The following is a 27,605-nucleotide window of genomic DNA, read 5'->3' on the forward strand; positions in this document are numbered from 1 at the left end:
CTCTCTCTCTCTTTTTTTTTTTTTTTTTGTCTTTTCATTTTTGTTTTAGTTTTTAAAGTAGGCTCCACACCCAGCATGGAGTCCAATGTGGGGCCTGAACTCAGGACTCTGAGGTCAAGACCTGAGTTCAGATCAAGAGTTGGATGTTCAACTAACTGAGCCACCAAGGCATCCTCTCTCTCCTTTTGATAAGTCTGGCTAATGATTATCAATTTTGTTGATCTTTTCAAAGAACCAGCTCCTGCTTTCACCGATCTGTTCTAATGTCATCATTGTTGTTTTTAGTTTATATTTCATTTATTTCTGCTCTAGTATTTATTATTTATTTAATTCTATGGGTTTGGGATTTCATTTATTCTTCTTTTTCCAGCTTCTTTAGGCATAAGGTTAGGCTGTTTATGTGAGATTCTTCCTGCTTCTTGAGGTAGGCCTGTATTGTTATTAACCCTTCCTCTTAAAACAGCTTTTGCTGCATCCCAAATATTTCACACTGTCGTGATTTCATTTTAATTTTTTTCCATGTATTTTTTTTTCATTTCCTCTGTGATTTCTTGGTTGACCCATTCATTGTTTAGTACCATGTTATTTAACTTCCATGTTTGTTCCCTTTCCAGATTTTTTTCTTGTGGTTGATTTCTAGTTTCATAGCATTGTGGTGAGAAGAAATGCATGGAATGACTTCAATCTCTTTGAACATGTTGAGATTTGTTTTGTGGGCTAACATGTGATCTATTCTGGAGAATGTTCCATGAGCACTTGAAAACAATGTGTATTCTGCTGTTTTAGGATGGAATGTTCTGAATTTATCTGTTAAATCTGTCCACTCCAGTGTGTCATTCAAAGCCACTGTTTCCTTGTTGATTTTCTGTTTGGATGGTGTTCTGTTTGGATATATGTCCACTGATGTAATTGGACAGATGTTTGGATTAATGTCCACTGATTAGTTCCTTAATGTTTGTTATTAACTGCTTAAAGTATTTGGGTGCTCCGACGAGGTTACATATTTATAATTGTTGTATCTTCTTGTTGGATTGTGCCTTTAATGATTATATAGCATCTGTCTCTTGTTTTAAAGTCTATTTTGGCCCAGGGGTGCCTGGGTGGCTCAGTCGGTTAAATGTCTAACTCTTGATTTCAGCTCAGGTCATGATCTTGGAGTCAGGGGATTAAGCCCCACATTGGGCTCCACGCTGGGTGTGGAGTCAGCTTGGGATTCTCTCTTGCTCTCCTTCTGCCCCTCTCCATTGTCAGTGTGGTCTCTTCTCTCTCTTTAAAAAAACCCAAAAAACAAAAACTCTATTCTGTCCTATAGAACTATTGCTACCCTGGCTTTCTTTTCACATCCATTTGCATGTGGTAGAGGTTTCTCCATCCCTTCACTTTCAATCCATATGTGCCTTTAGGTCTGAAATGTAGGCAGGTCTCTTGTAGGCAGCATATAGACCTTTAGGTCTCTTGTAGGCAGCATATAGATGGGCCCTTTTTTTTTTTTTTTTAATCCATTCCATCACCCTATGTCTTTCGATTGGTGTGTTTAGTCCATTTACATTCAAAGTAATTATTGTTAGGTATGCATTTGTTGCCATTTTGCTACTTGTTTTTTTATGGTTGTTTTTGTAGCTTTTCTCTGTTCTTCTCTTGCTCTCTTCTCTTGCAGTTAGTTGGTTTTCTTTAGTGATATACTTGGATTCCTTTCTCTTTAGTTTTTGCAAATCTATTACTGGTTTTCGATTTTTGGTTACCTTTTGGTTTGTATATAACATTTTCTGCATATTGGAGTCTATATTAAGTTAATGGTCACTTAAGTTTGAACTCATTTTTTACTCCTCTCCCCCACATTTTAGGTATATGGTGTCATACTTACATCCTTTTGTTTTGTGATTCCCCTGACTGATTTTTACAGATACACTTACTTTTACCACTTTTGTGCTTCCTACTTTTCTTACTCTTGTTTATGGTCTTTACTTTCAACTCAGAGAATCCCCTTTAACATTTCTTGTAGGGCTGGTTGAGTTGTCATGAACTCCTTTAACTTTTGTTTGTCTGGGAAACTCCTTATCTCTCCTGATATTCTGAATGCCAGCCTTGCTGGAAAGTATTTTTGGCTGTAGACTTTCCTTTCAGCACTTTGAATATATTGCTACTCCTTTCTGGCCTGTAAAGTTTCTGTTGGAAAATCAGCTGATAGCCTCAACGGAGGTGTCCCTTGTTTGTAACTGCTTTCTTCTCTCTTGCTGCTTTTAAAACTCTCACTTTATCATTACTTTTTGCTATCTTAATTATGATATGTCTTGGTGTGGACCTCCCTGGGTTGATCTTGTTGCAGGGGGGCGGGGGGGAATCTCTGTATGTCCTGGACCTGGATTTCTGTTTCCTTCCCTAGATTCAGGAACTTTTCAGCTATTATTTCTTGAAGTAAATTTTCTGTCCCCTCTTCTTTCTCTTCTTCTGGGATTCCAATAACATGAATGTTATACTTGATGGTATTGCTGAGCTGCTTCAGGGCCATTTTAAACAATGAAGCCATCAGCAAAGGTACAAAAATGTGAAAAACATGGCATTAAACAGGTTACAAAGAGCTTCCTCACAATTATGAGAGTTGAGACATGAAGGCAGAGCATCACCTTATTCACCTCAGCTGGAAATGTGCATGTCGGGTGACAAATTCTTCACCACTCTGCAGGTGCCAACAAATGACTGTGTAAGTATCAGGAGTACTGATTATGAAATTACAAATAAGTTTCAGCAAGTAGGAAAATCAGCAAATATGAAATCTGCAAATGTTGAGGACTGATTGTAGTTATTAAAATGATGTACTCTTTCACCTTGTAATTCTTCTTCTAGGTAATTATTCTATAGATATGCTTTTATATTTATGAAATAACATATTTACAAAGATACTCACTGAAGTAGTTTTAATTAGGAAGAAACTGGAAATAGCTCAGTTGCCTATTGGTGGGAGTATATATAAATAACTACGGTACTCTACATAGTGGAATACCATGGAACAATTAAAAACAAAGGAAAAAGCTGGGGCACCTGGGTGGCTCAGTGGGTTAAAGCCTCTGCCTTCTGCTCAGGTCATTATCTCGGGGTCCTGGGATCAAGCCCCGCATCGGGCTCTCTGCTCAGCAGGGAGCCTTCTTCTCTCCCTCTCTGCCTGCCTCTCTGCCTACTTGTGATCTCTCTCTCTCTGTCAAATAAATAAATGAATAATATCTTTAAAAAAAAAAAAGGAAAAAGCTCTACATGGAAGATATGGAACCATCTACATTGAGTATTTTTCTGACTTTTTGTCCATGAATCACAATATAACAAAAACAAAATTTAAAAGTCCCACAGGTTGTCACTTAGTACATGTATTTCTTTATAAATGAAATTTCACAAAATAATACCTACCCTTTTACTCACCATGCATTGGTTTATACTATTGGGTTCCTTATATTATATCCACTGATTTAAAAGATTCTGTCTATGACTCACTAAATTGACTCCAGGCCTCATTAATATAACAGGCTTCAGTTTGAAAAAACACTTACTTACAAGATACATAGTTTATCTAAAATAAAAGGCAAGGTAGACAATGATATAGAGATGGTGCTGCCATTTCTGTGGAAGAAAATAAAAGGGGACCATGGAAGAATGTTTGTAAATACATGGGATCTCTCTGGAAGAACACTTTAGGAAGTGGCAACAATAGCTGCTACGATAAATATGAGAAGTGTTTGGTTAAGGGAGTTTAATGGAGCGCAATCTATTTTTCACCATATGTCCTTTCCCAAAACCTCTGAATTTTGTCCTATTTTGGTTTATTTCCTTTTTTTAAAAAAAATGCCCCAGGAATTCCAATCTATGTTATCTGTTAAGAATTTCTTCCTTATTTAGATTATGACATTCTGAACTTCTAAAATTTGATGTAATGAGAAGTTACCATATATTTTTAATTATCCTTCATGAGAATGCTTTATTATGATGTGAAATGATCTAGTGCTTTCAAACTGTTTCATGTCTCATGACTACCTAAAATATGACCAAATCTTACAAAGAACCGTTAATAAGTCCCTTCATAAATTTACACTGGGCACATACATTTAGGGAAAAACCTATTACGTTTAAAGAGCAATTAAAACAAAAAAAAATTTATTCCTGTTAGAAATTTTAAAATACTATAAATTTTTTAAAATGAGCAGAAAACATTTATTGGGGGCGCCTGGGTGGCTCAGTGGGTTAAGCCTCTGCCTTCGGCTCAGGTTGTGATCTCAGGGTCCTGGGATCGAGTCCCACATCAGGCTCTCTGCTAGGCAGGGAGCCTGCTTCCTCCTCTCTCAATCTCTCTCTCTCTCTCTCTCACTGCCTGCCTCTCTGCCTACTTGTGATCTCTCTCTGTCAAATAAATAAAATCTTAAAAAAAATTTATTGTCTCAAGGGCAGTTTGTATCACAAACTTTTATAACTGTTTAATTAAGTCCTAATTTACAATTAAGGCCTGGTAAGTAGTACAAAGTTAGCTCAAATATAGTTGCATAGAGGCGAAAAATAATAGGAGTAGCATTTCTTATGATGAGTAATATCTAAAAGTCTATAATTAGTTTCATACATCTAAGATGGAAATTTATGGTAAGAGTATTAAGAAATGATTCTAATAATAATACTGCAAACCAGGCAGATATTATATCATAGTACTGGGATTTTTTCCATGTATAATTATTCCATGTAGTGGATCATGAATTAAAGCAATATTTAGGATAAATGAATGGCCCAGAATGACTATCTGAGTGTGGGAAAGTGCCAGGTTTCTTTGCCAGTGGCTGGCCACTGTATACATCTCAACTACTAATTTGAAAAGCCTACTGATTTTTAGAAAGTCAAAGTCAAAGGGGCACCTGGGTGGCTCAGTCAGTTGAGTGCCCAATAACTCTTGGTTTCCACTCAGGTTATGATCCCTGGATCCTGGGATTGAGCCAAGAGTTGGGCTCTGTGCTCAGCAGAGAGTCTGCGCAAGATTCTCTCTCCCTTTTCCCCTCCCCACTCTCAAATAAATAAAGAAAGCCAAAGCCCAGGCATTGTGAGGCTACTGAAAATGGCCAGACCATGAAAAGATCTCCATCAGAAAACTTTAAGAGCCCCCAAAGCCATGCTAAAATAGATTCCTGAATGGGTTTAACATGTGAAAGATGGTCACAGGGATTTGGCAAGCTCTTCTCTACCAAGTGACTTGACAACACATCATATTATATAAGTGTGATGTGAAAAAAGGCCAATAGTACCAACCCTGTTCCCATGCCAGAGAAAGGGTTAAGTGGGATGTGCTGTTCATGTGCTACTCAAAAATGACATGTTTAGGGGCTCCTGGATGGCTCAGTCAGTTGAGCAATGGATTCTTGATTTTGGCCCAGGTCATGATCTCAGGGTTGTAAGATCAAGCCCTGCATCAGGCTCTTCACTCAGCACATAGTCTGCTTGTCCCTCTCCTGCTCCTTCCCCTGCTCTCTCTCTCTCTCTCTCAAATAAATAAACAAATAAAATCTTAAAAAAAAAAAAGATGACAGATTAATGGTATTACAGGCACATCTGAAATGGATTTGCACATAATCTTAGAGGTTATCTTTTCTGGAAATCTGCATTTAATGCACTGGAATAAATAAATTCACCCACAAGTATAATGCTCATAGTAGTTCTACTTTAGTCTTAACATCCTTTCACTATATGAGAAAGCTTTTAGTCCCTATGCAAGGCTTTGACTCCTAGTGACACTTAAATCCCGGCCTTCAGTAGTTAATAGTAGAGCTACACCACCACCCCCTTGCAAGATGCTCCCCGCCAGGACCTCTTTCTCTTTCAAAATGATTCATAGGTCATCTGTTTAAGCAAACAAAATTGATCTACTAGGGTTGCAAGCAAGTTTTCTCTACCAATCGGATTCTCTTTTCTAGCCAGAGAGAAGTTCTCAGCCACCCCTTTAAAAAAATTGTTGTTCTCCAATTGTTGTTAACAACCCCCAGCTGCACTGGCTCCCACACCCATTTAAAACCCCTCTGCCTGGCTTCACATCCCAGACTTTCTTGCACAGAAAACAGAACTTTAAAATCAGAACCGTCTTGGGCTGGACAGTTGCCAAGTCAGCTGCTGCTGCTTCTAGGTGGAATGGCCTATCCTCAGACATTTTGCACAGTGCTTTAAGTTATGTCTTATTAAATAAAGATAGGCTCATTTTTAAAATGGGAAGAATGAGGAACTATAAATAGAAGGGCCTCCTCTTACCTCTGTAGATTTTTCCCCCTGGTTGTTAAGTTCTTTATAACCTAGAATGTGGTTCATACACGGATGCTTTACTGTCCTGACACAGAATCGTTAAGATTCATATCTTGTGTGTTCCACTGTGGCCATTAAGTAGCTTTGAGTTGGCTCACCTCTCTGAAAAGCTTTCACCACTGAACTGTAGGAGGGATGGGACTGAAGTTCTAGAGAGCCCTGGCTATACTAAGCCAAGAAAAGAACTGTTTTCTCTTTCCAAGGCTCACTGTGATTTGTTCAAGACTAAAGAAGGATGTTGACTGAAAAGGAAGGAGGAATGTCAGTCAAATAGTAATATAAACCTCAAAGGAGAATTTGGTTCCCTTCCCTTTTTAATCATTTTATTTATTTATTTTTAGAGTTACTGATTTGAGAAAGTGCATGAGTAGTGGGAGGGGCACAGGGAGAAGGGGAGAAAGAATCTCAAGCAGACTACGCACTGGTGGAGCCTGACTCAAGGCTCGATCCCAAAACCCTGAGCCGAAATCAAGAGTCCAGACATCTAACTGACTAAGCCACCCAGGTACCCCTTTTATCATTTTACTGCTGGAAAGGGAGGCCACTGGCTGGAACATGGAAGTTCTCTGCCGGACAGAAAAGCATTCAGTGAAACAAGTTTTACTGAAACATGATTTCATTCATTCAACAAATATTGTTTTAGGATTTATTTCATATTAGAGTCATCCCTATTACCCTTTAAGCAGATGAAAATTGACTATAAAATTTGTCAAAATGTTTTTCTGAGAGTTTTAGGAGAACCACAGTAATAAGAATTACATAATCACTAGACTTCTATTCATAAATCTCTGTATTCTTTATATCAAATGGAAAATTTTGTGGCAAAAAAATACTACATAGTTAGATTACAGCTAGAACTATGCTTCTCATGATGGAGAAAAAATTACAGATAAACATCCATTTCTAATTTTTAAAAAGTATATTAGTGATATTCACAGGAAAAAAAGTAGGGGTATCTGGGTGGCTCATTCATTAGGCATCTGCCTTCAGCTCAGATCATGATCCAGCGTCCTGGGATTGAGCCCTGAGTCTGGCTCCCTGCTCAGCGGGAAGCCTGCTTCTCCCTCTCCGACTCCCCCAGCTTGTGTTCCCTTTCTTGCTGTCAGGTTCTCTCTCTGTCAAATGAATAAATAGATACTTTTTAAAAAATAAAAATAAAAAATAAGGAAAAAAGTTCTTTTATAAAGCAAACAAAGCAGATTATAGCTATTTGTAATCAACATCTCTTTGTTCTTAAAAGTAACAACTAATTCTGGAATATATAAATCTCAGAGCACTACCTCAATAGATTAATGCAGCTCTATTGTTGAAAAGTTTAAATATCATGTCTGCCTATTTACTTTGCATTTAAGAATAACTACTTAATTTTCTTCCCTCCATCGTATCCTTAAAATAAGGATCAAAACATCAGGGGTGCCTGGGTGTCTCGGTGGTTTAAAGCCTCTGCCTTCGGCTCAGGTCATGATCCCAGAATCCTGGGATTGAGCCCCACATCGAGCTCTCTGCTCAGTGGGAAGCCTGCTTCCCCCTCTCTCCCTGCCTGCCTCTCTGCCTACTTGTGATCTCTGCCTGTCAAATAAATAAAAAATCTTAAAAAAAAAGAATCAAAACATCAGCCTCTATCTCAAGACTACAGTGAAGATGTAACAATTGCAAAGCATTGCTGAGGCACTGAAGAGATAAGCTTCTACCCATTTCCTCCAGTGTTGTATGGAAGTGTTGAATCACTGCATTGTACACCTGAAACCAATACAACAGTGTATGCTAACTAACTGGAACTTAAATAAAAATGAAAAAAAAAAAAAAAAAGCTGCCAACCATGGCACTGGACCCCCTTAGAGAACAAAGTTTTAGTTAAATTTCTAAGACAAGTCATTAACATTAGATAAGCACCCATTGGTATCTCTTTTCCCACTACCAACCCAATAGCTAATTTGCTTTCTCTCTGGGAATTATTTTTATGATCATGTGAGCCCAACAGAATGCCTAGTCATAAGTGCTCATGGTGGCATGTGCCATGAAATGGAAATCAGTGATACTGCTGGGGCCCCTGGAATGAAGCTCCTTTGAAGTGCATGTGTTTATGGGTGCTCGCCAAAATTTTAATGCCAGTAAAACCAGAAGGCGGTTTGGAATTTTAACTTACAGTAAAATGACCTTTTATCTTTTTAATGTCCCAGGAAGCATCAACTCAATCTAACATTTTTTATTTTTAAACCATAGCATGTTTTGGTAACAGTGACAAAAAAGAGTACTTGATAAAGAACTTTGCAGGAATGCCACATTTAAGTTCTACTTGACAAGTGAAGAGCAGTTTAATTTGCTAGAGCTAAGTCTAAAATGATAGAAGGATTCCTTATTCTTCCAAGTAATTATGTAAGATATGGCAAAAATTCTCACAGAAGAAATCGTATCACATACCATTTATCATACCATTTATATAAAGTCAGGCCCACATGAGGGCTTCAAAGGGATGAGTAATGGGCAACTTCTTAAGCTGGGTGGCAGGTCCACAGGTGTTCATTTTATTATCATCCTTTATAACTTACAAATTTAATACATTCTTTTAAAAATACATGGAACATTTCATAGTTAAGAGGAAAAACAGGGAAAGAAGGGGTAGCTGGACAATTGGAAGCAAAATCACATACAACACTTAATTATCAGCAAAATGAACATATCTCTGGATAGTAAGAAACCTGGAGTTATTCTCTGTGTAAGGTGAGGGGAACTTAATGGGGGACTAACAATCACCATATGTGTTCATCAAACACATGATCACACTCGGGCTGAACTGTGTGCCTCACATCTATTTAGGATGAAGGACTCCCAACAGTGGCACAGAAGCCACTGGCCCAAAACAGTCTTTTTTACCTCTAAGAGCCCCTATGCCTCCTATCCTGAATTGCTTAAGATTTTCCTTAAACATCTGGACCCTGTTTCTCATTGATCCCCATACTCACTGCTTCCTAGCAACCATTCTGAGACAGGGATGCCTGAATTTCACAAGGTCTATCAGGCTCCCACCAGCACAGTGAGGGCAAGCTATAAGGACAAAAATGCACCCATATTGTGAGATTGGCTGTTTATGCCATATATTTGCATACATTCTAATTACTTGTGTCAAATCACAAGTTTAAAACAGAAAAAGACTCACTTTTTTCTACTGGGAGGCTTGATGTGACTTTGTTTACACAATTATTTGCCATACTATATACAGCAACCTCAATAAAGCTCTTCCATACAGGCCTGGAAAGCACATGTAATTGTACTTCAGCAGGTAAAGTATATATTGGTTTTTTTTTTTTTTTCTCTAAAAGCAGAGAGAAAATTAATTCTTTTCAGCTGTTTCATTTCAGGGAGAAGCATTTGCTTTGCGTTAAAGCAGTGATTTGTAGGCTATTGCCAGCATCTCATGATCTGGAGAGTGGGAGGTGGACGGATGGGTGTTGCAAATACATTCACATCCAAACTGTCCTTTTTACAAGACTATTTGCAGAGGCTATCTTCTGTGATCCATTTTGACTGTCTTCAAATCTTCTTGTTCCCAGATACTCATCATTATCCAATATTTCCAAGCTGTACTGTTTTGTTAGGGTTTTAAGAGCATGTAAAGATACTTTATGTGACATTTCATTTTTCTAGAAGAGTGTCAATTTAAAATTTCAATCAATAAGGAAATTCCATTTGACATGTAATTTGTTAATTTAAATAATTAGTGGAGCCTACTATGGAGGTGGGTACAAGGTTGGATATGACACAGTCCTGGCCCTCAAATGGTTCACAATCTGGTGGTGTGATTCTCAGGGGCAGTGGAATCTTCTAGTACTTGGAAAGATATTTTAAACACCTGGATCCTCCATGTGAGTCACTGGGGCTCAGAGATCTGTGATCTATTCCTGTCAAATAACTGGGGTCAGAAAAAAGCTTAAGAGGTGCTGGCCTAGGGAGAGGGATAGACACTTTAACACACGTCTAGGATGTGTCATAGTGAATGTTATAAGAGATGCCAATTGCATGTTGCAATAAAAAGCACAAGGAAGAAGAAATCACCTGGGGAAAGGGTTTCCAAAGGATTCCAAGAAGATTCCTATCTGTCCTCGGTCTTTAAAGAAGGAATGTAACTGGCCCAAGGCATTCCAAGCACAGGTAAAAGCATGTGAAAGTTATGGAGGGAAAAACAGGACCCTCTGGAAGAAGACCAAGCAATTTGGAATGGCCAGAACTGGGTGCTTTGAGGCTGGGTGGAGGGAAAGGACTAAATTGGAAATGACAATATAAGCATATTTGGGGGTTAGATCAGGGGAGGACTTTCCCATCAAGTTAAGTAGTTCCCATCTGTCTTTTAGGGAAATGACCAACAGAGGCAGGAGTGTAGATGTGTGCTCACAGAAAAATTGAAAGCAGAGAGTGATAGTAAGAGATACAGGTTTTGTCTTTAATACATAGAGAAAATTATTCAACATTTAGCTTACACATAAAGTAAACTAATTACATATACCTATGTGGCCCTTCTTTTAACCACTATCTCTCTGAACGTGGGATTGGTCTCTCTAAGCCACAATTAGGTCAGGTTCTCATTTTTGCCCTTTCTGCTTTGGAGTGGCATGCTTCTCTCCTAACTGCCCATTTCTGAGCACATAATTAGGTTCTCTGGGCCAGGGAGAGAGAAGTCTTGTGACTATATGAAGGTGAGAGAGGAATACAGTCAGGGATGCTAATGAGACAGTCTAGAAAAGAGTGACTAGGGACTGCAAAATAGGAGGGCACTGATCCCATTTGTCTCAGAGGACCCCAAAGAAGAAAACCAGAATCTACTCATGCAATCGGATAGTCTCAGCTGCCTAACAATGCAACAGAGCACCTTGATTTGTTACTGTAGCTCTTTAGACTAACTAGAAGCCTATCTGGCAGTGAGAGGATTTAAAAGGTTCTATTTTGGCATAAATTACCCCAAAATAGAGTGATTTAAAACAGAAAACATTTACTATCTCAGTTTCTGTGGGTGAAGAATTCAGGAGTGGCTTTGTTGGGTAATTCTTGCTCAGAGACTTACACTCTACTCTCCCTCATGAGATTCAGTCAAGAAATCTGTGCAAGGCTGCTGCAGTCATCTGCAAATTCATTCAGAGCTGAGGCTATATTAGCAAGAAGTCCCAGGGCCTTGCTGGCTATTGGAAAGAGGTCATAGTTTTTTGCCATGTGGACCTCTCCACAGTGCTGCCTTACTGTCCATAAAACATGGCAGTTGGTCTTTCTTTTATTACTATTTTTCTGTTTATTTTGTCTCTGCCGGGCTTTATATTAACATATAATGTATTATTCGTTTCAGGCGTACAGGTCTGGGAATCATCAGTCTTACACAATTCACAGCACTCACCATAGCACATACCCTCCCCAGTATCCATCACCCAGCCACCCAAACCCTCCCACCAGGCAGCTGGTCTTTCTGAGAGTGGGAAAATAAGGATGCCACAATGCTTTTTCTGATCTAGCCTCAGAAGTCACACTGTCACACTGCCATATTCTTATGCCTTGGAAGATTGTCTCAAGGGAGAGGAATAAGCTCCACCTCTTGCAAACAATTTATGAACAAAACACATGTAACAAGGTCAAACAAGAGGATTTTGAATATTCCTTCATACGTGAGATTTACCAATTCTATTCATGAGTCAGTGATCAGAGGATAAACCTTGAAAGTGCCCTGTATTTGAGTCATCCCACCCTTGAAGTGGCCTACTGGGGCTCTTTTAATTGATATATTTGTCAAGAGGAGAGGTTCAGTAATGGATTTCTGGAAACTCCACCAAGTGACAGTGGGGTTTGATTGAAACTGCTCTTACAGTGTTACGGAAACACTACTTATGATTTTCAGAAAAGAGAGTGGACACAGAAAAAGCTCAAGGTAGAGAATATTTTAATTATACTATTCTTCAGATAAAAAATGAAAGACCAATATATAGTAATCCAATTGTTGTTGTTGTTGTTTTGATTTTGGGAATTATCTTATTTGGACTGTAGAAAAGAAAGACTTCTGAGCTCTCTTGGTTTCTAGATATTACTAAGCATTACAGAGCCAATGAGTTTGTAAAGTTAAACTTTCATGAGGGTTTTATAAGGCAATAAATGAGAAGTCATGGTTCAAACATGAAGCAAATTAGGTTGTGGCCTGCTTCAGAGCAACTGACAGGGTATAGCATGGGAGAATCCATTTGACCTTGATGTTTGAAATATTCTTTTACAGACAGAGGTTTATGACAGACTCTTATTTTCTTATGAGTCCAATCTTCTACTGGGATCTGCAGTGAATAATATATAGTTTTGGTACTGCCAATGCTGGTTACTAATTGGCACTATTCAGAACCTCTAATCAAGATGTAGAAAACGAGTTAGGTATAGGACAGAATGTGGATGTTAATAACCATGACAGTATTGCTAGAGATTGAGGTGAGGGTTGGGAGTAAGGAAGAAAGAAAAAAGAAGAACACATGAACTTTCCTGAACTTACATAGTCAAAGAGGTGAGGTATGGTTGATAGAGACTGTCTAAAGTTGAGGAATCAAGAAATAAATTGGGAAATAGTATGTTACATGGGGCACTTGGGTGGCTCAGTGGGTTAGGCATCTGCCTTCGGCTTGGGTCATGATCTCAGGGTCCTGGGATTGAGCCCTGAATCGGGCTCTCTGCTCAGCAGGGAGCCTGCTTCCCATATCACTCTCTCTCTCTCTCTCTCTCTCTCTCTCTCCCTGCCTCTCTGCCTGTCAAATAAATAAATAAAATTCATTTATTTATTTATTTATTTAAAAAAGAAAGAAAGAAAGAAATAGTATTTTACAGTTGCGATAAAATTAAAATTTATGATTTCAAGTTAGAGGAGAAGTCTAACAAAAGTCTAGAGGAAGGGGGAGTGGAAACTGGTGTGAACTACATTCTTAATTTTTTTTTTCCCCCAAAAGGAGTCACAAACTATTGACCAATCAAGAAACAGAAGCATGAAATTATTCTATAGAATGAACATGTTTCCAACAAGAATAACCAGAACCAGAGACTGGTGGCTCTGGGTCTGGGGTGACCATGGTAACTTTCACATCTCCTCTCCTATCCTTTTGTACACAGATTACTCTTTTGAACAAATTTAAAAATCCAATCCATGTAGTTGGTGTCATCTATAAGTTGATACTAGCCTATGTTCACAAGGTTTTAGTGGATAAACTTCACAAACATTAAACCCTCTAGTTAGTTTTAACAAATGGCAAGATTTCACTTATTTTAGAAATTCACACTTTACATTTCATTCTTCTTCTTAAAACAGAGAGTAGGAATCAGTTTACAAATTACTACCTTGGTGATTGAAAGTATTTGACATGATTTCAAATTCTACGATTTATCCTTAAATATGCATTTCTATACTACACCACCAAAAATGAAAAACAAAAAAAACTTACAATTTTCAGGATTAACTCTACTGGGCAAGAGTCCAGGCTCAGTAGAGAACTGATAATCCATCCTAGGAATAGTCTATAAAGCAGTTTTAATAACTAGTACTAAGGATTATTCTGTCTTTATGGAAGGCCCAGGTACATCCTCCTACAAACTCCCTTCTATACAAGCATGGAATAGTTCTTCAAAGGATTCAACAATAATTAAGATACCAAAGAAGCAAATGGCTAATTTGTCTTGGTTTAACCAAAGACAGTCATTTAAACTACATTTCTTGGGAGCAACCTGGGTACCAAGTATAGTGGATGGAAAGAGAAAAGCGGGGGCGGGGAGATGAGGTTAGTAGTCAGAATCCAAAGTGCTTTTTCCTTCCCCTTTGAGGAAATTGGGCGAAATTTTTATGAAAGCTCTTTCAGCTTCTATAGAAAAACTACTTTTCTACACTCATAAGAAATTCTTGGTTTTCTAATTTACAGACTCACTTGTACTACAGTAATTCACAATAATCATACAGTATAGAGTTACTGCCACATATAACATGCACATTAGATACATGTAGTTCCATTTATATAAAATATAAACCCCAGAGAAACTAATCATGGTGTCAGAAGTCAGCATAGTGGTTCACTTTGGAGAGATAAAGAATGGGGGTGAGTTATCTGGGGGCCTGGGGTTAATGATGAAGTTCTGCTTTTAATCTGGGTGCTGCTTACATGGGTGGGTTCAGTTTATAATAATTTATCAAGCAGTTGCAGTTATAAGTCGTGTACTTTCCTGAAAATATATATAATTAATTAAAAAGTCAATTAAAAATAACAGATGAATGGATTAGAAAAAGGGCCTTCTATGGGCAGAATTAGTCCACAGATTTGTGTCTTGGAAAATGGAAGACTGGCTGGTTTTTAACCCCAGTGGTACACTTGGCTAGACACAAAACTGCACATCTGGATGGACATCTGCAAATCTGCAAAACACTCACTTGACCCTTCTTCACCACAGCTTTATGAGAGGGTAGGGCAGATGTCCTTATTTTACAAAAGAGGAAGTGGCACAGAACAGTAAGACCCAATGCACAAAGGCGTCATAGCTAATAAGCGATGGAGCCAAAAAAGATTCCTAGGCCAGTAGCTCTTCACATGGTTCTGATTCCGTTTTGGGAGGGGACACAGTAAGAAGCTTCTTTCTATGTCTGTTACTGTGTATGCTGTTATGGGTCACCAGTGCTGTGTGGAACAAGCAGGAAATAAATACACAGTCTCAATGTTCTTAATATTCGACTTTAGTAAAGGTCCTAGGTTCTAAGCCCATTTGAAAAATATGCTTTAAGCATACATTTAAAAATGAATATTCATCTTTTACATGTTTACCTATGCAAAAAGATCAGAAGAACAGACATGTGTAGATACCAGTAGAGCATTCTGGCCTTCCCATACCTTAACATTATTAACTTAAGGACATAATTCTTTCCATATCTTGAAGAAATGAAAGAGAAAGACACACACATAAGGTATATGTCCAGCTCACCTAGAAGTGTCTGCTTATCTTGGGAGGAGTCAGATTCTGCAGAACACCTGCAAGTTCGAAGAACAATCACTCCTCCAAGCACGCCATCTTCACTGGCCAGGAAAGGTGAACCTAGACAAGAATGGCAAATGGTCATTTTTTCATGAATTTTACTTTTTTTATTTTCAATTTTCATTTGATTATAAGAACAAAAATGTGGTATGAATAAGATCTTGAAAGATGCCCATTTTCTGACAACCACCATTGTTTTTGCCTTGTATAGGCTTGATGGCAAATGCAGGCTTATGCCCGAACAGGGGCCATTTGGCAAAGACAATCCCAGATGCTGCCAAGAAGACTTGAGTAGGGGTGAAGTGTGCATTACAGTATTCAGAATGGAACTGGAAACACTACCAGATTAAAGGACAAAAACACAAATACAGGAAAAAATGCTCAGCAAGCCTCTTTGATCAGCTCTTAGGGATCACTTACCAGGCTCTCCCTGCTGTCAGGGACATGCCACCAAAAGCTTTGATTTACTACCTTAAATTCAATTTTAAACAATAAGCCACAAACTTTATTACAAACATCTAAAAATGATCCTTATGGTTTACACAAATAAGGTGAAACTGTATTTCTATTATAAGAGCTTGGTGGTTAGAAACAACCAGGCCTCTTTAGGATCTCACACACTGAACCATTGTGAGCATCTCAAGAACACTACACTTTAAAACTCCTCATTTTTCCTCCCCAAGGACATCTTCTTTGAACATCTGGCATAGCAAGTAAGCACATGGAGAACAAAAGCAAAATTAACCCAAGCATTATCAAAGAAAGTAGTAAAAATAAAAACCAACCAAATTGGATTTGGGGAAGCTTCTGGTTAAACTTAGTAAATTAAACACATATATTTATCTCCACTCCTTACAAAGGCATGACCCAATAAGGACAGAGAGAAAGGCAAATGAGAAAAAAAAAAAACAACAACTGACCTTTTAGAAAATGAAAGGAAGATGGACATTAGTTGGCTCACCTAGTAGACCTACAGAAACCTAAGCTTTCATGGTGGAATAGGGTTGAAACTGGGTTGGGGGGAGGTACCCATAAGAAATCACCCAATTTTATTAAGAAACTAAAAAAGAAGGGATACAGGGTGGGACTGAAATGAAGATGACTGGTTTAGAGTGTCCAAAAGGACCTATCTTTACTTTTTGGCCCTTTCAGTAATAGTTTGCCAACCCCTGATCTAAAGCCTCAGATTCTTGCATAAAGAGGAAGTTACTTCTTCCTAACCCAGAAGATGCCAGGATATTTAATCTCTAGAGAGGATGAAACAGAAGGACTTGAGTCTTGGGCGCATCTGACTCAGCACAGGGCAGAAGGGAGGCTCCACAGTGAATACAGGATATGGAAGTGGAAGTCTTAATGCTAAACAGTGAAATAACCAGCTCCTTTATCTAGAGGCTCCCGGGATACAAGAAGTCAGGCTGACATCCTCCAAACAAAAGACTGGAAAATTCCCTTTCAGCCACACAACTAGCTTAAGAATAAAGACCTACCTGACAGACCCTAAAAAAGTCTGCCTTATAGTGATGGCTTTCAGATGACAGGTATGACTCATTCAGAAGGTTTTCAGTTCAACTCTTTGGTATTTAACTGTTAAAGAAGTATAGATTACCTAGGATCACTAGTTGTTTCAGTTAGGCTCTAGAGAAGACAGAGATCAAAACTAAAAAGCAACACAGAGAAAACTTAGGAAATCAACTGAGCAAAAGGAAAGAAAAAATAAAAAGAGAGAGAGTGCAAGAAATCAGAAGAACAGTCCAGAAGGTCCAATATCTGAATAATAGGAGTTAAAGAAAAAAAAAAAGGGCATATTCAAAAACATTTCTAAGAATTGAAAGGTAAGTGTCTGGACTAAAAAGGCTCATAAACATCCCAGAACAACTCATGTAGTTGCCATGGAGGTATATCATTGTGAAATATCAAAATATTGAAGAAAGAAAGAAAAGTTTAAAAACTTCCAAGTGGAAAACCAAAAAGTCATATGGAAAGGAAGGGGATCATAATGGGATCAAATTTCTCAACAAACTAGAAGATCAGAAGACACCTTCCTCAAAATGCTAAAGGAAAATTATTTCCAACCTAGAATTCTATATGAGGCCAAAATGTCAGTCAAGTGTGAAAATAGAATAAAGCTCTACAAAGTCTCAAAGAATTTACTTCCCACATACTTTCTCAGAAAGCGGTAGGATGAACGTGCCTTGGCAAAGTGAAGGAATAGGGTACATAATGCAAAAGAAAATCAGATCTGGAAACAGGCAATCCAAAACAAGAAAACACAAAAATATTCCCAGATGGCACTATGCAGCAGGTTTAGAAAGTGGACAGTCCAAATTGGAGGAGGAAGCCAGAGGAGGCTGGAAAGATATTTCCAAGGGGAAAATAAATCAAACTTACAAAATATATGTTGGGTTTGAATTTATTGAGAGGAAATGTTTCAGATTTTGAGGGAAGTTTGACAATCAAGAGTGACTGGTATAAAAAAACCAACCAAACAAAAAGAAACCCAAACAATGAGGCAAGTATTAACTGCAGAAAAAATATGAATTTGTGTAAGAAAGGAAACAGCATCACAGTACACCACATAGTGCAGATGCCAATAGCTGGAGTCAAGAATAAAAACTCACAATACTGACAAGCTAGAAAAAAAAAGGGAGGGGGACATAGTACATCAAAAAGAGGAATGGTCCATGTAGTATGGGTAGGTTTGGGGTTGGAAATATAGGAGAATTAAATCCTTGCCTTTCCTGGTATGAATATGAAGATATCTTAATTTGATATATAAATAATATCTATAATTGGAAACTGAAGGAACAGTAGTATAAGTGTGTTATGTTGAATTACAGATTTAAGTTCTAAAAGAAATAGCTATGAGAGTTAAAAGTAGTAGCCTCGGGGGAGAGGAAGCTGGGGAAAAGGGGACTGGAGTTGGAACAGGGAACCATTCATTTTCATTTTAAGTCTGGGGGTATTGTTTGTCTTTTTAAACCACTTACTTGTTTTGCCTTGCAAAGAAAAACAACACAAAGTTAAACTGTGGAACTGGAGTAAATGTTTTAATCCTCAGCCTCTTAAAGAAGGGGGAAGGAGACGGGAAATTCACAATCATTGAGAAACGACCCTGCATGAGGGCTTGGTTCCATGCTTTCATGTTCTATAGTTTAGTTTTCAGAGTCACTGAAGGAAGTCAGAGTAAATCTCCCCAAAATGTGTCATTTTGGCATGTGGACTCTTTTGAGCTGAAGGGAACCAAGATCCTGCAGGCCCAAGAAACTTTTGCCTCATCCTTAACTACCTAGAAGAATTTAAGTTGGGGTTTTTTCCTAGAATTAGAATTATCACTAGGAATAAATTTTATCTGAGCAACCCATCAATATGGCAGGGCAAATATCTAATTACCAAACATCTGTCTTCTTACTGCCTATGAATTGTCCTCCTCCCCTTTAAACCCCCAGGCCTCTATCCCATTTTTTAGTTCAGCATGACAGAAATACATCATTGTACCTTTCTGTCTTTGAACCTGTCATGTATAAGGTGTTCCTGTATTATGAAATTAAATTTAACTTTCTCCTGTAAACCAGCTTCATATCAATTTAATCCTTAAACCAGCTGGAAGAATCTTTGAAGGATAGAGGAAAATTTTCCTCCCAACACTACTGTGCCATGAGGCATTTTTTAAGTGATGAAGAACCTAACATTCAGAGTGGTTCAATGACTTGCCATAGGCATGCTACAGTTGAGCAGAGTATGTGGTTTTCCCTAATGACTCTTTGAGCCCATAGCCCTTGCTCGCTTTGCAGCAATGCCTCTCAGGGAATGGGACACTCTGGATAAGCTCACATTCCAACTGCTGTTATAAACCTCCACCCCACCAGCACTCAAACTCTTGACACCTCTAGAACAGTTCCTTTCCATACCAAATCTAGGAACTTTTCCTACGTTCCTAACAGCTCATCCAAGCTCAAAACTCTATATCTCTTCCTTCTTGGATGACTCAACACATGAAACCATGTCAAATCCCAACAGTTCTCCTTACGACTGTACTTGTGCTAGACTCTGCCCCTTCATTTCCACTGACAAGACCCTCAATGTACTCTCATTGTACTGAAAGCACTGAAGTAGGCTCCCTGCTCCAGTCATTCAAATCTCTAAATCAGTTAATTCATTTAATATGCACTATGTGCCAGGACTCTTCTAGGCACTGGGGATGTAGCAAAGAAAAAAAATGAAGTCCTTGCTCATATCTAGTTGAACAGGTTTGAGGACAAGTACATTTACAAGTCAATGAAGAAATTCATCCAGTTACTGATAAGCACTGTGAAGAAAATGAATGCTGGTAAATGATAGAATGTATGACTTGAGCAGGGGCTACTTCACATCAAAAGTCAGAAAAGGTCTTCTTAGTTAAGGAACTAACCATGTGAAGACTTGGGGGAAGAACATTCCAGACAGATGAGCAAGCAAATGCAGAGACCTTAAGGTGAGAAGGAACCTGGATGTTTAGGAAATACAAGACTAGAGTGGTAAGAGCTGAGTGAGGGAGAGGGGAGAGGGCAGAACATAAATTCAAAGAGAGGCAGGACCAGGTCACATAGGGTTGCAAAAGCCCTTATGGGTACAGCAAGGAGTCTGGATTTTATAACTGCATGTGTGATGAAAAGATGATGAAATCTTTAACCAGGAAAATGACAGTTCTTGTTTACACTTGCAAAAGGTTACTCTGTAGTATGAAACAGATTGGCAGGGCAAGCATGGAAGAAGCAAGTCACTAAAGAAGGTGCAGTGACAGCCCAACTGACAGGTAACAGTTGCTGAGGTGAGCCTGCTAGTAGTGGAGACTGTCAGTAGAAGCTGAGTCTGGGATATATTCTGCAAGTAGAACCAAAAGGGCTATTCATAGAATGAATATGGGGACATGGGAAACAGAAACATCAAAGTTTACTCTAGTAAGAAGCATACATCCCGAGGCGCCTGGGTAGCTCAGTGGGTTAAAGCCTCAGGTCATGATCCCAGGGTCCTGGGACCGCCCCGCATCAGGCTTTCTGCTCAGCAGGGAGCCTGCTTCCTCCTCTCTCTGACTGCCTCTCTGCCTACTTGTAATCTCTGTCTGTCAAATAAAAAAAAAATTAAAAAAAAAAAAGAAGAAGAAGCATACATCCCAGCTATGATTACATCATTACACCATTCAAAAACCTTCGATGGTTCCCAAGTGCCCATAGAACAATGTCCAAACACCTTAGCCTGGCACCATTCCTCCTCTCTCTTCCCTACTTTATCTTCCTATTTATTTTTACACACCAAATGCTTTAGCCAAACTGGACTTCCTGTATTCCATTTCTCCAAGATTTCCCCCTGGGCCCACTGTAGTGAACTATTCTTCCTGAATCCCTTTCTCCCCATGAACAGAATCTATCTTCAGTGCCTTTTATACAGACACAGCTCTCTGGGGTGAGGATATCTCACCTTTAAAGCACCTTTAGGGACTAATGAAATGCTTCCACTTATTCACTGCCTTCTCCTATCCCCAACCTCCTCAACACACCACATTCATACATACACGCACATATACGCACATATCTTCCCACTTTCACCACTGCAGTGTGGCCCTGAAGATGGCAAGACAGGATATTAATGCAGAGAAGGGAGATGGGGCTCCCAAGGCACCATGGAAGCTACATCAGGACTCCTCACTCTCAGTATGCATCCATTCAATAATTTAATGAAACAATGATTAGTGTATATTTGAAGATTTCAAATTTTTCATGGAAAGTACTCAGATTTCATATTATCATTGTGATACTTAAAAGAAAATACTCACACAGAAGGCCTTGTTTTGAGTCTTAGTAGCAACCATGCATTCTTAAGAAAGACATTTTTTTTTTCCCAAAATCTATGCTTCAGCTTCTTAAATTATAAATTATGGATATTAAAAGATATTTTTTCTGGTTGTTATAAGGACTGAATTATACATATGAACTCTGCAACCTCTTAAGAGCTATCAAAACATCTGTTGGTAGTAACAGTGATGGTAGGAAGACACTTCAGCATTTTGCTGGTTCTCCAAAATTGTCATGTTGAACAAGATCTATTACTGTACCTACTTGGTTAACCTTTCACAATAGCCAGAACCAGTGTTCAACTAACATTCAGTAGTGGTGATAGGGTATCAATTTTCCAAGTTAAAATGTTAAACAGTTTCTGTATATAAGGAAACACTATTTATTATTCTTCCCAGTAAGAAAAAGAAAAATTAACATGGAGTGACATTTTAGGCACTGTGTTAGGTGCTTTCACACCCATCTAGGTAATCTGGGATAAAAAATAATAAAATAAGGGGTGCCTGGGTGGCTCAGTTAGTTAAGTGACTGCCTTCGGTTCAGGTCATGATGCTGGCGTCCCAGGATCAAGTCTCACATCAAGCTCCCTGCTGAGCAGGGAGTCTGCTTCTTCCTCTGATCCTTCTCCCTCTCATGCTCTCTCTCTCTCTCTCATTCTTTCTCTCAAATAAATAAAATCTTTAAAAAAAATTAAGACAAACCAAAGTTCCATTAATACATATGTAAGAAGTTTCATAAAATATCTAAAGAAGATTAATAAAGACATAATAAAAATTAAGCTTCATTCACCCTAAAAAAAATGTCCCTAACAGATTACTTAAATATCCAAGTCTAAAACTGTTATGGAACGAAATTATAATTATAGATGGTAAGAGAAATAGTTACTGTGATCAAATGTATATAATCTGAATAGTCATTTAAATTGTAAATCCATACTGTAAAAAAGGAGACACTTTCTAAATTTGTACCATAATTTCTAAGGATGAAGAATTTGAAGAATTTGAAAGAAAAATCACTGTAAGTATTAAAGTAGAGAATTCAATGGGAAAATGAATCCATAGACTATTGACTGCTAGTACCAGAATCTTAATTAGCATGATCTTTAGTAAAAAGGAGGATTTGATGGCTCATAAAATCCAATGGCAGGGATGTGATGGGTTTCAGTAACAGTTGGAAATTGCTCTCTATGGACAGTAATGCCTACCAACAGTTCCAGAACTATATTCCTGACAACTTTCACCACCAGAGACTTCCTCTTTTTCAGTTTTAACATTCTCAGGGAGCATCAGTTAGATTTAGGAAAATTTAAAAACTTGACAGTCCTGGCTTTAGTCAAGGATTAAGCCTAGAACAATCAATTGTGACCAAGAGGTCAGTGGAGTGCAGTCATGGATGGACAGACAAATCTACAGAGACCCAGAAAACACATATGAAGAGAACACTGAGCTACAGAACCAGGAAATCAAGATCCCATATTTGGTGTTCTACTTGAACTTAGACAAGCTACGTTATTGCTCTGAACCTTGCTTTCTTCTTTCATCTGAAAAACTGGGAGACTGGTGACTGTTTCCTTTGCTGTGCAAAAGCTTTTGATCTTGATGAAGTCCCAAAAGTTCAGTTTTGCCCTTGTTTCCCTTGCCTTTGGGAACTTTCCCAACTTCTTCTAGGAAGAAGTTGCTGGCGGCTGAGGTTGAAGAGGTTGCAGCCTGTGTTCTCCTCAAGGATTTTGACAGATTCCTTTCTTACATTGAGGTCCTTCATCCATTTTGAGTCTATTTTTGTGTGTGGTGTAAGGAAATGGTCTCCCCGATATGAAGAATTTGAGAGGCAACATGGGGAACTTGGGGGGTTGGGAAGGAAAAAATGAAACAAGATGGGATCTGGAAGGAGACAAACCATAAGAGACTCTTAATCTCACAAAACAAACTGAGGGTTGCTGGGGGGAAGAGGGAGGGAGAGGGTGGTTGGGTTATGGACACTGGGGAGGACATGTGCTATGGTGAGTTCTGTGAAGTATGTAAACCTGGTGATTCACAGACCTGTACCCCTGGGGCTAATAATATATTACATGTGAATAAAAATAAAAAACTTATTTAAAAAAAATAAAAACTGGGGGACTGGACTAATAATCTCTGATATCTCTACCAGTCTAATAGGCTGGATTATTTTTAGTTTTAGAGATTCATATCTGCCCACAGCAGCAACCAGCCATTATCTGATGCCAGCAAGACAAAACATTAAAGCTCCTTTTGCAAAACCTGGTACAATGCTTCCTCTTTAACATGTGAGAACTTATCAAGAGAGTGATTCTATAGCCAGAAGGCAGCTGTTAGGGGTCCACTATCTCATTACTTTTAACAAAGAACCTCTGTCTTTCAAATCCATTTCTGCACATTGCTGTCTTCTTTTTAAAGTCTATATGCCAAATCACTTGAATGTTATTTTCTTTTGGAGAAATTACACATATCAAGAAAAAGAAATAGAGAGAAAAAAAGAGAGACAAAGACGGTGGTTTGAAGTCTGATGAACAAGAAAATGAAGGGCTGGGGAATAATGAATGTTCCATACCACAAACAGAAACCTCTAACTCCAAAAGAACAAGAGAGATTATTATAAATAATCTTCAAACACAGAAATAGGATAATAGCTTATACTTCTTGGAAGAGCAAGGACCTTTTTCCTAAAGATACACTTGAGTTAGTTCATCTTTCCTGGATGTGAAGTATAAGCAGAATGACATGAAAAGTATATAACATAATGAGAGGAGCCAATCACAATGTTCAGAAGCATTATCTCCATTTACAAAGTGCCACTACATTTTTTTTTAATTTTTAATTTTTTATAAACATATAATATATTTTTATCCACAGGGGTACAGGTCTGTGAATCACCAGGTTTACACACTTCACAAAATTGCCACTACATTTTGCCTTTGAAAAGAAGTCTATAACTTTGCCACAATCATCCTATTAGATGTATATTAACTGCATCCTATCATTTCCTACTCTCATAAAAATCCTAATGTAATGATTATTACTATATTCATCTGACAGATGAAAAACCAAGCCAAAAAAGAAAGAATCTGAAGCACAGGGAGGTGAATGACAGGCTTTCAGAAACACAAAAAGGAGGTAAGGATCAGGATACTAACCCGCTGACCCAGATCCTTTAACTACAAACCCTGAGGACTCCCCCTTTGCATCTCTACCACAACTCATGGGAATCATGATCATTCATGGTTTTCTGGTGATTTTTAAACATAGTTTTAAAGACCCCAATTTAACTCTTTAAAAAAAATTTATTTATTTATTTATTTGGGAGAGAGAGAAAGAGAGCACAAGTAGGGGGAGGGGCCAAGGGACAAGCGGACTCCCCACTCAGCAGGGAGCCTTACGATCATGACCTGAGCCGGAAGCAGATGTCTAACCAACTGAGCCACCCAGGCACCCCTAACTCTTTTAAGAGAAGAGTTGAGTGTGACCAATAGCCCTTTTGAAATCCCTTACTACCATAATTTGAAAGATAGAAAAATTTAACTTGTTTCAGAACAGAAAACTCCAAACTATAATCAGAACCTAAACATATCAGAGATGGTCTATGGATAAATTTATTAACTCTACCATAAATGTAACAAGTAAGAAACCAAACTGAGTCCATTAAAGCTTCTGTTTCCTGGTTTAACCAATCACAGAATACCCACCTAATAATGCCCTAGAAACGACAAGAGTTGGTTATTGTTGTTTTTTTTAAAGTCTGACACAGGGTCAGCTAAGGAGAAAAGACAATACACTTCTAAAATCATACTGGCAGTTATAAAATAAATAAATCATGGAAATATAATGTACAACATGGTGACTACAGTTGATAACACTGTATTGTATACTTGTAAGTTGCCAAGAGGCCTTAAAAGAAAAAAAAATGCAATTATATATGGTGATAGATGTTAACTAGACTTATTGTAGTCATTATTTTGTAACATATATAATCAAATCAGTATGTTGTACACTCAAAACTGATATGTTATATGCCAATTATACTTCATTAAAAAATCATAAAGCAGTTTAAGAAGGATCAGTAGTTATCTTTTTTTCCTGAATATTCCAGCCAAGCATTCTATCTGCTAGTGGAGATATCCAGAATTCCACCAAAGCACCCTACACAGCAATGACAGCATGAGAAATGTGAATCCCTGACAGAAAGCAAGTGAGAATGGCGCACCGACAACTAGAAGATTCACTGAAGGGGAAACAAAATTGTCCAGTTTTCCAACCTGGCACATTCCATGTTAACTTTAACGAGTAGGAAAAGGATTCTCTACCCTCAGACTCTAACAGATCACCCCAAGCTCCTGGGAAATACAGAGAACACCTCTGCTCCACAGTTAGTTACCATCTAACTTCCATCTCCAGGAGTGTCAAAAGGCAGAAAAGGTCAAAATGGTGATAGTGGTGAAGACAGGGATCCAGACTGGGCAAGCTGTCCCCAGTGGGGGTAGGGTGTGGTGGTATAAACTCATAATTGCTTATTAATACTAGATTAAAGCAGATTTGAGGAGTATAACATTCATTCAACAAATATTTCATATTTCATAAATATTCACTTTTTTAAAAAATTTAAGAATCAACTCTGTGTCAAGCACTGTATGGAGCCCTGGGTATAGAGTGATTAAGGCAAAATCTGTGTGTTCAAGTGCTATGGTCTGAATGTTTGTATCCTTCCAAATTCATGTATGGAAAATGCCCAATGTGATGGTGTTAGAAGATGGGGCCTTTGGGAAATTATCAGTCTCCTTACAAAAGCAGCTCAAGAAAGCTCCCTTGCCCTTTCTGCCATGTTAGCTTATAATGAGAAGTCTGCAATCTAGAAGAGTGCTCTCACCTGACCATGCTGGCACCATGATCTTGGATTTTCAGCCTCCAGAACTGTGAGAAATTAAGTTTCTATTGTGTATAAGCTACCCAATCTGTGGTATTTTGTTCTAGAACCCCAAATGGACTATGACATGATGGACAATATACAGTATAATCAGAAAGGGAACTCGGGGAGCCTGGGTGGCTCAGTGGGTTAAAGCCTCTGCCTTTGGCTCAGGTAATGATCCCCGGGTCCTGGGATGGAGCCCCGCATTGGGCTCTCTGCCTAGCAGGGAGCCTGCTTCCTCCTCCCTCTCTCTCTGCCTGCCTCTATGCCTACTTGTGATCTCTGCCTGTCAAATAAAATAAATAAAAACATAAAATCTTAAAAAAAAAAAAAAAAAGGAACTCAAGCAACATAGGGAGATACAGTGCTAAGATGGGTTTAGAGGGAGAGAGCATTTTAATCAGGATGGTCAGGGACAGCTTCCCTGATGGTGACACTCGAGGAGAAAAATCCAAGCAAGTGAGAGAACAGCAATTCAGGTATTGGGGTCTTGATAATTATTTATTTTGCTGCTGGCAGGTCAAGTGGCAGAGTTTCTAGCGGCTAATGTCTTAGGTGCTATTGTCTACCTCAGATGTAGTGCCTGCAGGTGGAACAGCTATCTTATGTTCATGAAGAAAAAAGCCACCCAGTAAAGATTACCAAGAGTCTAGGCTACTGACACACTGTGAAGCTGCTGTGCCAGCTTTGGACTGCTTTCAGACTTCTTACATGAGAAAAGGAAAGCCCTCATTTTGTTAAGCCCCTGCAGCTGGGTTTCTGCCACATTAGTTGAACATAATCCCAAATCAAAATGTTCCTTTATCCATTTTTCTGACAGGTTCTGTTAGGTTTTTTTCCTCCCCCTTACTCATTTGCTAAACTCTTTATGTGTTAAGGCAGTAAGTATTTGGTCATGTGTGTCGTAAATATTTTCGCTCAGTTTGTTATATATATTCTGATTTTGCCTATGACTTTTTTTGTAATAGAGAAATTTTTAATGCTTATGTGTTCAAATTTATCAACTGTTTGCCTTTACAGCTTCTGTGCTGGAAGTTTTTCTCTAAAAAATTACAAAAGTAAGCAGTCCATTTTTTACTATTAGTGCTTTTATAATTTGTTTTTACATTTAGAACTTTAATCCACCTAGAATTAATTTTGGTATAAGGACAACAGTGGAGACCCTGCTTTATCACTGTTTTCCATAAGTGGTCAACAAATTGCCCAACATAAATTTGTTGGAAAATTCATCTCTTATCCACTGATTTGAAATGCATTTTTATCACACATTATATACCCATATTTTTTTGTATCTATGTCTAGATTATCCTGTTCCATTGATGAAACTATTCCCATACAGATCCCAAATGGCTTTAAATATTGTAGCTTTATAATATATTCTAACTGACTGGGCCCGTTTCCTCTCATTATTCATTATTTTCACAATATTCTTTGTTACTTTCATGTGATCTTTCCATACGATATTAAGAATAACCTTGCTTATATTTTTACCTCTCATTCTCACTGGCATTTTCATGGGAACATAATTTAATA

The 27,605-nt window shown here is 38.3% G+C and overlaps 1 protein-coding gene across 7 annotated transcripts in view; it reads right to left on the reverse strand.

Annotated features, from left to right (window-relative positions):
- Positions 1–27,605, reverse strand: part of TASP1 (taspase 1) — a 264,514-nt gene that overhangs the window by 48,424 nt on the left and 188,485 nt on the right. For 4 of the 7 annotated variants that reach the window (XR_004287593.1, XR_004287595.1, XR_004287592.1 and 1 more), the window contains one exon: positions 15,304–15,387. Coding sequence is in view for 2 of the 7 variants with exons in the window: in XM_032351428.1 (XP_032207319.1) it covers positions 15,277–15,387 (111 nt within the window). In the remaining 5 variants the exon portion in view is untranslated. Of the gene's footprint in view, positions 1–15,276; positions 15,388–27,605 lie in introns of those variants that run through there. The other 3 variants (XR_004287596.1, XM_032351428.1, XM_032351430.1) reach the window with 1 other exon arrangement.

This window comes from Mustela erminea, chromosome 7 (genome assembly GCF_009829155.1).
Source record: "Mustela erminea isolate mMusErm1 chromosome 7, mMusErm1.Pri, whole genome shotgun sequence".
Classification (NCBI taxonomy): domain Eukaryota; kingdom Metazoa; phylum Chordata; class Mammalia; order Carnivora; family Mustelidae; genus Mustela; species Mustela erminea.